The 15,967-nt window shown below is 51.8% G+C and overlaps 1 protein-coding gene across 2 annotated transcripts in view; it reads left to right on the top strand.

Annotated features, from left to right (window-relative positions):
• PKNOX2 (PBX/knotted 1 homeobox 2) overlaps nucleotides 1-15,967 on the top strand; it is a 184,956-nt gene that overhangs the window by 107,636 nt on the left and 61,353 nt on the right. For both annotated transcript variants that reach the window (XM_008688258.2, XM_040631075.1), the window contains 2 exons: nucleotides 590-698; nucleotides 15,735-15,874. In XM_008688258.2, the coding sequence (XP_008686480.1) occupies nucleotides 612-698; nucleotides 15,735-15,874 (227 nt within the window). In that variant the 5' untranslated portion in view covers nucleotides 590-611. The remainder of the gene's footprint in view (nucleotides 1-589; nucleotides 699-15,734; nucleotides 15,875-15,967) is intronic.

Here is a 15,967-nt window from a genome sequence, read left to right as displayed (position 1 = left end):
TCCCTTCCCTGAAGACCAACCGGTCGCCCTGTGCTGCCGGCTCCGCCCTCCAGTCTGAGGAGCCGACCTGAGCCCCCACCTCCGTTTTCGGCCACTAGGGGGTGTGGCGAGCACACCTGGGAGGGGTTAGTCTGCGCTCGCAGGCCCTGGGGCAGGGAGGTGGGACTTGGAAGTGAAGGGCTTGAGGCCTCCTGCAGGTGGCTGTTCCAGAAGCCTGGGGAAGGGCCAGCTCCCTTGTCTTGTGGGATACCCGAATGGTCGCCAATGCCCTGTGCTGCCACCAGCCAGGCTCCCCTCCCCCTCCCCCCCACCAGGCCCCAGCTGATGCTGAACAAAGCGAGGCTGCGGGGGTACAGGTTGTTTCACGTGTGATTTGAATATCGTTTCTTTCAAGTCAAAATAGCACAGCAAACCCCTCCCGACCCGGGCCTCTCCCTTTAGCTCTCCTTTGCCCCCCTAAAGGGCCTCCAGCGCTTGCTGTAGCCCGTCAGTCCAGGTGGCCCAGCCTGAGAAAATGTCGAGTCGGCGGGTCCCCAGAGCCCCCTGCGCTCAGCCTATTAACGGTGCGGCCCCCTTTCTCCTGCCACAGATCCTCGATGTGAATCAATCCCATGATGCAACATGCCTCCCCAGCCCCCGCTCTGACGATGATGGCCACGCAGAATGTCCCTCCCCCACCCTACCAGGACAGCCCGCAGGTGAGTGTCGACTGACCAGATGACGGGATGGGGGTGCGGTGGCCTTCTCCTGGGCGGGGGGGACAGAGCGAGGCCTCCCCCAGCTGTATCCTGGCCACTCTCTGGGCTCTTCCCCCGCCTCCGGAGAGCCGGTCAACACACCCCTGGAGGGACCCTTGCGTTTGACAAAACAGGGTTCAGATTCAACTTGAGTAGCTCTGTCACCAACATCTGGGACCGTTTTCTGGAACACCCAGTCATGCTCCTGCTCCCACCCCCACGCTGCTTCCCACTCCAAGCAGATATCAGACAAATGCACCCAACTCCTCACTCAGGGAGATCCAGATGCAGGTAAATCGAGTCTGCTGTTGAGTATCTGGGGAAGCCTTAATTAGGGGTTCCTTTGTAAAGGATCCCCCCATTTACTGGTCACTGGAGCCCTTCTGTCCCATCCTTCTCTGCCTGCCCGTTCCAGGAATCGCCCTTCTGTTCAGGATTCTGTCAGCTTCTTGCTAGAAAAAGTCCAGGACTGTATCTCTACGTCCTCCCACCCTTTCCCCCTGGTTCCCACTTTCCATCCTTCAGCTCGGACAGCAGCCCCCGAGTTCTCCCGAGACTCCATCCTGGTTGCCCCTCTTGAGAAAGTGGCATCTTCGTGCTGTCTTCCTGTTGTCTCCTCTCCTCCTTCTGGAGGCCTGGCCCAGCTTTGGTGGGTTGGGCTCCCCCGTTCCTTCAGACCCATCACTTCGGACCCGTGCTTTCCCCCTCTCTGTTCATGCGCACCTCTCTCCACACTTGGTCCTCTGGAGCCCCTGAGTTAGTTATGGGGCTGCGTGTCAGAGGAGCCTCTGTTTTCCAGCCCTTACCTTCACTCCCTCCTATTTTCTCTACCCTGGTCTCTCAAGTCAGTGGAACTTCAGTAAGGGTTTACTGAGTATCTGTGAAGTGAACTGCAGCCAGCTAGAACCCTCATTCACTCATTCACTCAACAAACATGCAGTGAGAGCCTACTGTGTGTCAGGGATCCAGCGGCCAGTCTTTGCTCTGTCTGATGCCCCTTGCTCCTGAGCATTTCACGCACAGCCGTTCTCAGGGACCATGTGAGGGGTATTAATATGCAGACACAGGGTGGGCCGACTTTTGCTCACATTAGGTCCTAGGATCCTGACAATCCCCCAGCCTGGCATGATCATATAGTGTCTGCTCCATCCATCCCTGTTTCCCACCTCCCAACCCCCACCCCAGGAGGTCACCACTTTACAGAACGTTCAGCACGCAGACCACCACTGACTCCTCTCCCCCCACCCCCTAAAATTCAAAAGCACTTATCATTCCCTGACCTTCGAGCACACGTCCTTTTGTCCCCACCCCTGTTCCAACATGTCAACTCCATGCTCCTTCCTCAGCTCTCCCCAGCCTAGCCTCCTATGCGGCCAACCCTCTGCCCACGTCAGTAGCTTTCCACCAATGACTGCAGGGGTGGACTCGGCATTTACATGGTTCCTCTATTTGAAAGCTTCCAGGCGTGCAGCAGTATGTGAGGACTCTCCCCTCCATAGTCAGAATGAAGTGCAGGAGGGCTGGACCGTGGAGACTTATGAGCCTAGGGGCCGTAATGGGGAACGAGCTTCCTCCTCCCTCAGTAGACACAGACGTCATCCTTTTGTCTGCTCAGGCAGTGTTGGGGACCCCTGGGGTCCCGATGAAGAGCCAGGCACCATTTCTTTTGTAGCTGGATCCTGCTCTCCTCTCCTAGCTCCACAGTAGAAATGAGGAGCCAGCATGGGGTCCCTTCCTATCCTTAGCAGGTAATGGGTGCAAAGGTCTCATATGCAAGACTTGGGGACAGACGAGGGCAGCGCCAAGAGGTCAGAGAGAATCAGACTGGCACAGCTGGTGGCCGCTGCCTCCCTCCCGCCTGCCTCAAGCCTTGTTTTGCCTGCCGGGGCGGCTGGGAGAAGTCTGGGTTTGGGGGGGATTAGCAGGAGAGCTGCAGCAGGGCCTCTGTGGTCTAAGAATGCTGATCTGGGTGTAGTTAAGTACAGGAGCCTAATTTAATTCTCAGCATACAGCTGAGAACTAATACATCCCAGCTACGGAAGGAGGTGATGGAGGTGGGGCCGCAGCTCTTGGGCGCTCAGCACCCCGGAAGTCACCAGTGAACGGCTCGAGCCTTTTGGGGGAGGAAGGAAGGCTCCGGTTTCCCATCTAGGGCCTCAGAGTAGAAGCCCTCAACAGGGACTGTCTCAAGGCTCTCCTCTCTGAGGAGCTAGCAATACTTCACCATGGAAAACTCATTTACAGCAAAGGAATACTTGGCCCTGAGGAAGCCACACATCAATTTGTAACCCCAGGACCCAGGAAAGAAGTCTGACAGGAAGTGTCAGTGTCCCTGGTAAAGTGACCGAGCCAAACTCTGGGGTCCTTATGGCCTTGGCTAGGCCACTAGGCTATGGCTAGATTGCCATGGGCCCTACCTGAGCCAACCTGGTTCCCAAAGAAACTGATCAGGATGGGGGGTCATGGGGAGTCGTTCAGGCAGAGATGGCATGGGCAGGATGAAAGAGGTGAGAGCCCCGAAACAAAGACCTCTGACTCATGGGGAAAGGCTGTTCTCTCCAGAAAGAGGTAGACTTTGAGTCCGATTGGCTCTTGGCCGGGGGTGGTGGGGAATCCCTTCTCCACACTCTCTGGGGGCTTCTAGGAGTGGCTCCCACATAGAAATGTCTTCTGTGTGAGTCTTCTGCTGGGAACTTGCTCTGATCCTCCTGCTTATGCTTACAAGGGGCTGAACCCAGCTTCCCAGGGGAAGCCCTGCTCCATTGCCCTCATCATGCTCATTATCCCAGAACCAACTGCTCTTTGACACTCAATGTCCTCAGGAAAGCCGAGCCTAGTAGGAACATGGGTCAGGCACACAGGGGAGTCCCTTCCTAAATGGGGCTCTCTGGAAAGGATTCCCCACTTCCTCCAATTCCTTTAGGTCTAATCTCATTACTTTTGGATCCGGTATGACTTGTTTCCTCAAGGCCTGGACAGCTGAGCACATCTCTCTATCACCTCCTTGGAAACCCAGTTTCTTCCACAGGCAAAAATGGACAGTCTCTGATATGAAGTCCCCAAAATGAAAAAGGAAGCGAGAAGCAGAGCCCTTCCTCTGAGACCCATGCGATCGTTTTAATAATGTTCCCATTGTGCTAAGGGCTAGCAATACCGAGCATAATCTATTCAAATGCACAGGAGAATCTCACTTTGGAAAATTAGGAATCTGCATTAAAAAATTCCCAAGCCCCGGACCTTCTTTATAATAAATTAGAATTTTTTTTCAAGGCAAGTTCTTAACTTGGCAATTTCATTTTTGAAGTTTGGGGAATAAAGTTATTAAAAATGAGGGAGGATTTTTTTTCTTCCCATTTCAGGAGAGAAGTCTTAATGGTTACGGCCCCCTGCTATCTGGGCACAAGCCAAGTGGTATGATGGCCAAGCAGCTTCTGGCCCCTCCATTCTGTTTCAGTCCATCCACAGGAAACCCTGTGATTACTTGTAAGGATGTCACTCTGTGTTTATTGGGCACTAAAGGCTGACCATAAGTTTAGAAAGTGCAAACCCAACAACCCACTGGAACCCTTCCTGTGGCCTGCTTCCTCCTTCTGGTGGCTTCTGGTTAACTTCTGTTAGAGTCACAGCGCCCTCTACTGTCTGGCCACAGTACCTTGATTCCAGCGTGGTCTAGCTGGGTCCTTGATCCTCACGTTCTGCCCTGAGAGGTAGGGGCAAGTCACTGGGGACTGTGGATTTCTACAACGATTGTTTAATGAAAACATTGTCTCCAGGGAGACCTGGATATGAGCTAGGTGTGTGGTCCCCCCACCCCCGTTCAGTGTATGCTCTTATTTCCTACATGACTCTCTTTCCGTCTTCTGCATTCCTGCAGTAGTCTGGCCATCTGTCACCTGGACTTACCCAGCCCCCTCCTCCCACTGCCCCAAGCCCCAACCCCTGACTGCTCTTAACGGAACTCTAAAAGCTATGTTCTCTACTATTCTCCCTTCCCAGCAAGTCGCCCTCCCAGACTTTAGAGGTAACACAGCCACCCGCTCACGCCTGGGCATATACTCTTCCTTTGTGTACTGTCTTCACTTCTGAATGTCATTCAAGTTCTTCCCCTTCCTGGAACACTCCAGATGCAATGTCACCACCGAGCAAAGTTCTCCCTTCTGCAGTTCCACCAGCAATTTCAGGAAAGCATTTGGCTCTAGTGGTGAAAGCAACAGCTTCCCTTCCCTCGCCCTCCCCACACACCCCAACTCCTATCAGCACCCTCCCCCCACACTTCCTCAAACACAGACACATACCTACCGTTCCACAAATATCTTTGCCCTTGGCTTAGAGGCAAGACAAATATTTTATCTGGTCTATTTGTGTATGTATTCAATGTTTAGTATTCCTCTGTCTGCGTGTCCCCGGCATGTCGGGCTGCATGAGCATTTGACCAGAAAGCAGACATCCTGGCAGATCCCAGTCTATCCCACTAGGCACAGCCCTCTATGGACATGGGCACCCAGTTACCACTTAAGGAACAAATTGGTACATAAAGTAGCATGACTTGATGATGGGTGATATTAAAAAGGTTTCGGTCATTCACCAAAGGTGCAGCCTCGTTAGTGAGCAGAGGGAGGTCAGGCACGCAAAGTCAGAACCCTTCATTCAGGACCAGTATGGGAAGCTCATCTCAAAAGGAAGTCACGCATTGGCTTGGGACCCTTTGGCAAAAGATCTATTCCTCTGTCCGCCACCATCTTCCTGTGACCCTCAGAGTGAGGAGACTGGTAATCAGGACCCAGAAAACTGTGCCTGGAGATCTGGGGTCAAAATGATGCTGTCTCAGCTCTCCTGCAAGACGAAGGCTAAAGCTGGGCAAGCATGTCGGGGGAGGGCAAGACCGGCCAGACCCACCTCTCTTGCCCCCACCACCGTGTACCTTCTTTCCCTCCCTATCAGAGCACCATTCCCACTCTGGGCAGGGCCAGGGGAGCAGACAGCCTGGGGAAGCTGATGGGCTTTGATCAGTCATTAGGATCCCCATGCTGGTTTCATTAGCTGGAGGCAGAGGGGGTGTCTGGGGCCCCTGGCTGTGAATGGCCCCCAGCCAGGCCATGCAGCTGTGACGGGCAGAGCGAGTTCAGATGTTTTCACACTTTACATTCCTCTCATCTCTTTAAGGCCTGGAGCCCCCTGCCTTTCGCTTTGCAGCAATAGAGTTAATTCAGCAGCTTTGAAAGTCCCCCTAAGCCTTTTCTGTGGCGTGATTGACGGCTGCCTCTGCCCCTGGGGGCAACACCCCAGGGACCATATGGGCGACCTGCCTTCCCTGGCTTTGACTCATCAAAATGGACTCTTCTCTTTCTTTTTTATTTTTTGCTGGGCCTTTCTTCTCTTTGTGCAGTGACCTCTGTCCCTGGCCTGCTTGGGCCACCCATGTGTTTCAGCTGGACATATCCCTGAACTCCAACTCACTCAAGACCTACATTCCTCATTGTGTCAAAGGCAAAACAACCTATAGGTCTGACCAGGGGGCCTTTGTGCCCCCACTTAGGAGGTGGCGGGCCAGCAATATGACTTTTAAGTTTGTGAAGAAATACTCTACTGCCCTTGTCTAGGTTTTCTTATTCGATGAACTTACACCTGAATTCTGAAATTTACCCAAAACACAGAGACTTCATTGTCTATCCTCTTGCCTCCAAGCAGGGTGAGGGCCCCAAACAGCTACAAAAATAGTTAATGGCCCAAGTACACAAGGCTTAAAATAAATCAGGGAACAGGTGATCAAAGTCCGCAGCGGCCGAGGAGCACTTGAGCTTGCTTTGCCTCCCTTTCCGGTGTGTTCTTCTAGGAGCTCTGGTGTCTACAGGGCCTAGACGGAGGGGGCAGGGCGAGTGAGGGCCCAAGGGTGCTTGTTGTCCTTGAAGTTCGTGGTCCGGTGGAGTGGGATGACCCCACATGGCAGAAATTCAGGAGTCCTAGGCCTTGTCCCAGCTCTAGTGCTGATGAATTAGACACATTGAGGCCAGTCATTTCAGTACGATTTCTTCCATCCACGCATCCATTCAGTAAATACCGAGTGCTTTCTGTGAGTTTGCAGGCCTTGTGCTAAGAACTAGAGATACAAAATACATAGTTCCTGCCCTAATGGAGCTTGTAGTCCATTTGGGGCTGTGGTTTCTGCATCTGTAAAATGGGAATAATGTGTACCCTCCCCGTCTCCCAGGATTGTTGAAAGTGTGGGTGGGAAAGGTAGAGTGGTCTTCCCTGGCCTCTTTACCTCCATGACCCCGACATTGAGTTCTCACTCACTCTCTTCCGTACATCTTCAGTAGCCAAGATTGCACTGAATTTTCATTACTCTGCTTTTTATTAGGAATATGATAGGCATATCAAATATGTTTCTAGCTGTGAGCATGCCCCCATGGACACGCATGCACATACACACACGCACACACCAGGCCCACAGAGGTGCACACACACTGAGATTCTGATACACCCACTAACGGGCCTACTGGAAACCACTGGTTTGGGACTGTTACACAGCGAGGGGTTCTCCAGAGATGGTTGGGAAGGGTGGAGAGCAGACAGTTGGGCCCAGAAAGGGCCCAAAGCTGGGAAGTGAGACTCAGATTTGAGTTCACAGCCTTGCCACCATCAGCCACATGTCAGTAACACCCCACGAGTGCAGACAGGGCCAGTGAACATTTTACAAGCCTCATTTTGAAAACCACTGCCTACAAACCCTTTTAAAACTAATTAATTAACTAAGACCCCTCATTTTACACCATGAAGTCATTTTTCTGTGGTTTGTTCTATCCAGTGGACCCTGGGATCAGGATGTAGGTGACCTGGGCTGGCTGTTCCAGGAGCCCCTTTGAGCCAGCTCTTCCACTCCCTGTGCTGACTGGGGGGTTGGGGGACATTTAAGGAGCCCCTGTCGACCCCTCCCTTTTTTGGATCCCCGAACCTTTCAACACCTCTCTCCCTTATCTGCTCACTCGGTCAGTCATTCAGGCATTTAACAAACTCACTGGGAGCTTACCGTGAGCCAGGCATGGTAATGGGGGTTGGGACACCAGTCCACTCAGGAAGACAGACAATGAGGGGCCCCAAGGTGTTACAGGCATTAAGGTTAGAGGCATACACAGATGAGGCAGGGTCCAGGCTACCTGGATCTGGGGGGTATGGAGCATTGGGAAAAGCTTCTTGGTGCAGTGCTCTAATGGTCCAGCTGAGACTTGAAAGAGGGATAGGTTTACACATGGGAGGGAGGGAGGCAGGGCGGGGGAAACGTGGACATTTCCTGCTGAGGCAGCTGTGGGAGCAAAGACAGGAGAATGTAAATCATCGGGCATGTTCAGGCAACCGTACACGGTAGGGTCTGATCAGGGTACAACATAAGGGGAGGGTGCTGTACCAGCGACAAGACCAGGGTCAGGGAGCAGGCCCAGGCCTGGAGCACCCTGGGAGCTGTGCCCTCCCCACAAACACATCATTTTTTGGCTTTGCCCCCTGCTGCCTCCCACCTGTTGAAGCCAAACCTGGTGTTTACCAAATAGCTCCGAGCCCTGACCTCCTCCCAGGTCCTTGGACTCTCTCCTGGTTGTGAGGGAACCAGATCCCGCCCTGCCAGCTTGCCCAGGCACCTCAGAGGGTGCCAGCTCCCAGGCAAGCCCAGCCCGGCCCCGCTGGAGCCTCAGCGGCCCCTAGTGGGCCAGGCCCGTGTGGCCCCCCGTTCTCCAGAACACAATGCTTCCACGGCCTGGTGCAGCAGGCACTGGGGACGGGTGGCTCTCACCTTGCCCGGGTCAGGTGGAAGGCTCAGAAGAGGGCATGTCTTCTGGAGGAGTGTGGCCTTGCTGAGTCACGCTGAGAAGGTGCAGGCCTGGGTTGTCCAGGGTTGGAAGAAAGGACTCTGTGAGAGGTTCTTGGCTAGGAGTCACAAAGAGCAAGGCCACGCGTGGGGGGAAAGGGTGTGACATGGACAGTGTGGGTGCTGGGGCGTCTGGGACAGGGTATGGACAGGGAGTGGAGTTTGGATTCAGAAGGAAGACTAGCAGAAAGGAATAATAAAAATGCTTAGAAACCAAGGTTTACTGAGCACTCGTGTACCATTCATCCTCGCATATGACTGCACTGTAGCCCTGGGAAAAAAGATTATTAGCTCATTTGTACCTGATGGAGAAACTGAGGAGTGGAGGAACTGAGTCACACAGTTCTTCTGGGAACTGTGAGCGTTTGTGGGAACTTCCCACAACACCATGGCCCCCTCTCCTTGTGCCTGAGCCCAAGCCTGCCCCATCCCCCTGGGTGCTTACAAGAGAGGGGGGTTCCCTCCACAGGGGCAGGACCCCCTAGGCAGCCCATGGAACAGAAGCTAAAGAGACCAGCTCTGAGTGCGGGCTGCAGACTGTGGATTCTAATAATGATAATTACCATATACTGTCTATTAAGTGCCCGCTGCCTTGCACCCATCATCTCATTTAATTCTAACAACCCTGCACCATATGTATGGTTGCTTGCATTTTTATAGGTGAGGGCCCTGAATCAGAAAGATTGAGTAACTTGCCCAAGTCGCACAGGTAGAGATCACGTCGAGAATAAATGCTCATGCCAGTATATCATGCTCTGTCCCATTATCTCCAGCTGTGGGCTAGATGCCCACTCCCAAAAAATAAGCAGTCAGCAGCTGTGACTTCTCTGCTGGGCCTGAGGCATTCAATGTCAAGGTAAACCTGCCACCAAAAAGGTATCTTTGGGTGGGAAGCCTACCTCCTCCACACCAGTCCTTCAATAGACATTTTAAATTCTCTATCAAACCCTGAGGCTACAATAGCAAACAGAGAAGACCTAGCCCCTGCCCTCCAGGGACCTACGAGCTAGTCGCTGAGAGACATAAGTCAGCCCTTGTGGCTACACAGCGTGCTGGGGGCCGTGGGAGCACAGAGCCGGCGAGCCCAACCCTTGCTAATGCTTGGCCAGCATCCCCTGAAGAAGGTAGCAGTCTTCACCATGGTAGTGGGAGGCAGGAAGCACCACCACCATTTCACAGATCAGGAAACTGAGACCCTTGAAATGTAAAGTTCCAGATCCAGGGTTGGCCAGTAGTGAGTGGCAAAGGTGAGATTCAGTTCTACCTGAGGCCAGCGTCTCCCGCAAACCACCGCTGTGGGGTGCTAGAAGGACTCTGGTGTCATCCCTCATCCTGAGCCTCCTGCCCTCACCTCGCAGGAGCCAAAGAGAGGAGCCCTGAACGGAGGCTGACAGCAGAGGGTGATGGAGGGCTTGGAGGCCGGTATGATCAGGCTCTGGGTCACAGGCTCCTCTGCAGCCTTTGAGGGGAGTGAACCCAGCCCGCAGCCCTGGGCCGCCTCCCATGAGTGAACCACCCGTACCCTCCTGCTTGGGCTCTACACAGAAGGACTGTTTCTCGCATGACCCATGACCAGTGTTTGGGGAATGGCTTGTGTGTGGATGGCCTCTTGGGGGATCAGGATTCGCTGGGCCACAGTGGGGACAAGAAACTGCGTGGAGACCCCCCCTACCCCCAGCATGGCTGAGAAGTAATCCTTCCACCTGATTCTGGCTCACTTCCTTTCTGTCCCCTTTGTCACTTGACTGGGGGCGGGGGGGGGGGACTTCCCATTCTCCTCTTCAAAGAAAAAAAGCCCTTGGGTCTTGCCCCAACCTTTACACCAACTCTCTAGCTGTCTCTTCACTTCTGAGGGCTTTAGTTTTGTAATGCAAAATGGGGACAAGACTAACTTACTGCACGGGATTACTGTTGAACATGAAAGCCTCTAGAGGTATTTTATTAGTTCATTAGAACATAATGTGCCACTCTCCTCCTCCAGTGGGCGAAGGGTGGTGCTTAGCAGAAAGGAAAGCATGGATGGGCATTCCAGCGTCAGTGAGGGCAACGGGGGCAGGTGGGTGAGATGAGCTTCTCAAATCACACCGTGGGGCATCTCCTACCCATTTTCCTGGTCAGACTAGACTGTCAGAGGGGCTGCCAGATTTGCCTGCAGATTTTGCTTTCCTCTACACACAGCTTACGAACGTCAACTCTTCCCACTCTGTTTTAGGATGGGGTAGGGGTCGTGAACTTTCATCTCAACGTGTTTCAAACCAAGTATCTGGGCCAGGCCCTTGCACGCCACGCTTAAGGCAGGGCCGGTTCTAGGGGAATGAGGGAGAGAAGTCCAGTGGTTATAGCTTCCATGGAAGGAAAGAGTTTGGAGTGGTGGCCCCAGGGTCTTTGCTCCAAGAAAGGACCCTAAGGTAAGAGGAGGTGGGAACCCTAGAACCCTGTGTAGGCTCTCAGCACCCCATCTCCTTCCAGGGAATGCTGCTGCCCTTCTCCATCCTTTAGTCATTACCCTGTTCTCTCTCTTTTTTTAAAGACTTTATTTACTTGAGAGAGAGCTCCAGCGCACAAGCAGGGGGGAGGAGGGGCAGAGGGAGAAGGAGAAGTGGGCTCCCCGCTGAGCAGGGAACTCGATTAACCCATTAACCGACTAGGCCACCCAGGCATCCCACCCTGTTCTCTTGATTACTCCTTACAGACGGTGTAGCACATATTACCCCTGCTTTTTACAGATAAGAAAACCAAGGGTCAAAGAGGTCAGGAAATTTGCCCCCAGACATGTAGCCAATAACTGACAGAAGGAGCATCGAACCCAGGGCCTCAGATTCCCCGCTCCTTCCACTCTCGGAGACTTTTCTGCTCTTCCAGAAAGCTCTCAAGACATTGTTCAACTTTGCCTCTCCTCCTCTGTGCCTCAGTTCTCCTTGTTGAAAAGGGACAGTCCTTGTGTCCGTGCAGTGCCGTCCCCACACCCTGTCCCCAGTTTGCTGCCAAGGCAGAATTTCCAGAGTGCTCCGAGGTCTCCTTGGAGGAAGGTTCAGAGTCTGGAGTGGCCGGTTCTGGGACCAGCTGTGAACATACTGAGTGGCCTCGTGGAGTCTGTACCTGCCAAACAGAGCAGAAAAGGACAGTTACTCGGAGCGAATGCCTGACATTTAGACGTGCTAGTAAACATCTGACAACCAGTTCTCTGGGCGGCGCTGGGGAAGAGGCCCTGACTTGCAGCATTTGCCAGTTCCCATGGTGTAAATGCCAAACGAGGCCACTTTCAAGAGAGACCCACCAGCTTGCAAAAGTCCTGAAGATGTAGAAGTTGGCTCTCACGGGCCAGAACCAGGGAGCTCAAGCACGTCCTGTCACTTCCGACCATGCCCTGTGCCTGGTCCGTCCAGCCCCTCCCCTGCTCCTGCTCTGGGCGTGCTGCCCAGAAACCTTGTCCCAGCACCTCCACAAGCGGCCCTCCTCCCCCAGGCCCTGAGGCAGCTGCTGGGGGGACCTCTCCCTCAGAGCTTCAGTTCTTGGGAAATGGAAGTAAGTCCCTGGCTAGAAAAGGGGATCTATTTGGAGGTAAACACTCATTCTCCAAACCTGGAGGAAATGCAGAGTTTGCTGAATTGGCCACCAGGAGCTAAATAAATTTGAATCATTGTCCTGCTCAGACCAGATCTGCTCTCTTCTGCCGCTGCCCCCTCCCTGAGCCCTAGGAGCAGTCTCTGAGCTGGGGCCTCTTGGGATGCTGGCAAGTGACCGCCTTTGATTTATTCTTATTCTGTGCTTTCCTCTGTAACCCAGCAGTCCGGCCTAGAAAGGGCAAGTGAGAGGAAAAGGGGCATCTCCCCTCATCCCTGTCTCTCCTAGATGCTCATCTTCATGGAAGTCCTTTGTGGATTCCTTCAAGCACACGAAGAAATTCCCCCTTAGTGACCAAGGCGGAGCATACCAGCCTTCCCTACATTTCACCCCTAAACAAGCTCTGCAGGCATAGCTGTGCCTTGTTTAGAAAAGAAGCACATTCTGGAAATCATGTATTTAATGACAACAACTACCCCTCCATCTTGGGAGCACTTTGGAGTTTCCAGAGCACTCCTACACACTCTACATCCCCTAGTCGGAGCCTCTGGTCAACCCCGTGCAATGGGTGGTGATTGCTAGAGATCCCCAATGGTGTCTGAGCCTGTCACTATTGGGACTTCAGATGCCACCCTGCTAAGGCTTCCATCCCCTCCACAGGGGCCCCACCCATCAGTCTCTGCTTGGCGCCTGCAGTAGTGGAAAGTCACCGCCTCCTGGATGGAGCCCATTCCAGCCTCAAAATGCTCAGAGGCTTGGAAACTTATTATTTGGGTTGAGCCCGAATCTGTCTCCATGTTTATATAGATTGAATGCATTGCTTGTAGTTTGACCCTTTGGGGCCTGCGGAGTGGAACAGATATAATCTAATCCCTAGTTCAGATATTCAAAGGGGGCTCCCATGTCTCATCTCCTCTGTCCCTCAGATCTTTCTTACATATTCCAGATTCAAATACTCCTCCTACAGCATAACGCAGAATCCCTTCCCCAGCGTGATCAATTCTCTGAACGTACACTCCCACACTGGTTTCAGCAGAGAGGAGTGGGACTAGAGGCTTTGTGTGAGTCATGCTTCCGGTAATGTATCCTCAGATAGCACTAGGTGAGGTTGCTTTGCTTTTTTGACAGACGCATTACACTTTGGATGTATTGAGCCTTCTGTCAACTCAAACACTGCTGTTAAACCATGTCTCTCCTGTTCTGCACTTATATTATTGATTTTTTTTTTTTTGGCCCAAGTGTTAGAAGCATTAAATTCCGACTTATTAGATGAAAATTAATCTTATTAGACTTAGCCTGTGGCCCAAATCTGTAAAGATCTTTTGGACCTCAGTCTTATGTCACCTATAAATTTGCTGAGCATTTCTTCAGTCCCCCCTCAATCACTGATAAAAATACTGACGAGGCCTGAGGAGAAAGCATTTCCTAGGAGCCTTCCCCAAGCTGACCTCTATCCTTTAAATGCCACCTTTTGGGTGCAGCTTCCTAATCCATGCAGCTGTCCACCACTCACAACGGTGTCGTGGGAGGTACCTTGCTGAGGTCACTACACCATCCGTGTCTACACATATTCCTCACCTGCCAGCGTAGGAACCATGTTAAATCCAGAAATAGCTCCATGAGAGCGGGCACTCATCCTTGTAACCTCAGTGCCTACCCAGCACGGTGCCCAGGGACTCAGGGAATATTTGAAGAAATAACCACTTGTATTAGTGGGTGTAAGAGACTGGCCCAGATCAGCGTGAAGATTCGCAGTATTTAGTTTTTCTGATTCTACCTTCTTTCTCTATTTTGAAAATTGGAACATTTGTTTCTACTTTCATCCTTATAGCACCTCTTTGATACCCATGGGTCCCAAAAGGACACCAATTTTCTTCCTGATGAGAAAGTAGGAGTTGAGGAAAGTTAAGGGACTTGCCCAAGGTCAAAGGCTAATAATGGGAGACAGTAAGATTCGAGTGATCATCTTCTGAGTTGAAGGTACCATGATGCTCTGTCTAGCCCCTCACGCTCTGAGTTTGGGAGCGTTCCTCCAGTCCAGCTGACAGTGACAAGAATATTTCTTCCTAACAAAAAATGATGGGGATCCAGTATAGTAAAGCAGATGGGTTTCTTTTAAGAAATGAAAGAGCTCATTCGCCACCTGCCATTCATTTATTGACCCACAAATATTTATGAGCATCTACTAGTGCCTGGCTTTTCCGGGCCCTAGGAAGACAACTGCTAATCAAGCTCTCTTTGAGCTTAAAGTTTAGTTGGGAGAGAACATAACTAAGCAAGTATATGTATAGCATCTGATCATAGAAAGGCCTACGAAAGAAAGCAGAGTAAGGGGACAGCAAGGGACAGAGGGGCTCTGTTTCACGCTGAAGACGTGGCACCCGAGCAAAAATCTAAACGAAGTAAATGAAACAGCAAACGCAAATGTCTTGGGAGTATCAGCATTAGCAATAATGTGCTTGTATTGATGAAAGGACCATGCTTTTCCTTCCAGGAGCTGGGACCTAGATCGTATGATGAACATTCCAACTGTAAATTAACATCTGACTCTTTCAAGATATATTCGTTCATTCATTCATTCATTCACTCATTCATTTTCTGGACAAAGGCTAAGCATCTACTCTGTGTCTGTTGGGTGCTGTGGATGAAGGTGGAAACAAGGCTTTAGTGCAGGAGGCAAACAGTGTATCCGGCCCAGCAGCGCCGGTGCTGTGGACATGCTGGTGGAAGAGAAGAGTTGAGGCAATGTCACCATTCATGACATTTTAGGGATCCACTTGACTAAAGAAAATATCTTATAAAAGCATTAAATTTTGTAATGATGGTCTTCCAAAAATTTAAGCCATCTAATCCTTTCTTTCAATAACATTTTATACAGAAAGTCCGATATATAACATTAAAAGGAGTTGCTCTGGCACACAACTGGGGACCTAGGGATACCTTCAGAAACATCACATAGGACAAAAATTACTACCCAAGATACTTGTTATGGCTAAGAACAGAAAACTTTCCAGGATCCACTAAAACCTCCTGCTTACCCCCAAGCGCCCAGGGAAGCCAAATTTGGAAACCCATTCAATTATCAATCAAAACCATTAAAACAGTTCCTTCTGGCTTGAGTGAGATGGAATAAAGCTCTACCCAAATGAGAACTGATTCAGCTATTTTTTTTCCCTGCTCTTCAAAGTCATCAGATCAACTTATTACTGCCCAGAACAGCCCAAATGACCCATAAGCACAATTTTAAGGGTTCATCATTTGGGTTTTTTCTTCTTCTTGGCAGAGGTCACCACCTTCATTTGCATTAAGAATCATCTCTTTTGAAGAGTGCTGGTGCCCCACCTGGTTTTGTCTGGTTCTAAATTATTCTCTAGGATGTTCTCATCTGAAGAATGCTTTCTTCTCACTGGAGCACGTAAACAAACGGATGCTTGTTATACACTCACAGCTCCCTGGCACATATTCTCTCCCTCCCACACACGCCATGGGCCAAGGTAGGCCTCCCAATTCCAGCTGGGGACCAGCTGTCCTGGCCGTACTAACCCACCGCCTCCCCTTTCTTCTTCTCTCTGCAGATGACAGCAACTGCTCAGGCTCCCTCTAAGACCCAGGCTGTCCACATCTCCGCACCCTCGGCTGCTGCCAGCACGCCTGTGCCCAGTGCCCCCATTGACCCCCAGGCCCAGCTGGAGGCCGACAAGCGAGCTGTGTACAGGTAGGAGACACTTCAGCCATGTCCGGAGGCCCCCAGGCAGCCCCTGGTCCAGCTCAGCCCTGAGAGATGAGCATGCAGGCAAGTGGGTGGGCT

Source organism: Ursus maritimus, unplaced genomic scaffold (assembly GCF_017311325.1).
Source record: "Ursus maritimus isolate PB19 unplaced genomic scaffold, ASM1731132v1 scaffold_16, whole genome shotgun sequence".
Lineage (NCBI taxonomy): Eukaryota > Metazoa > Chordata > Mammalia > Carnivora > Ursidae > Ursus > Ursus maritimus.
Note: the sequence above shows the minus strand (reverse complement) of the source record. Positions and strands in the feature narration are given on the sequence as shown.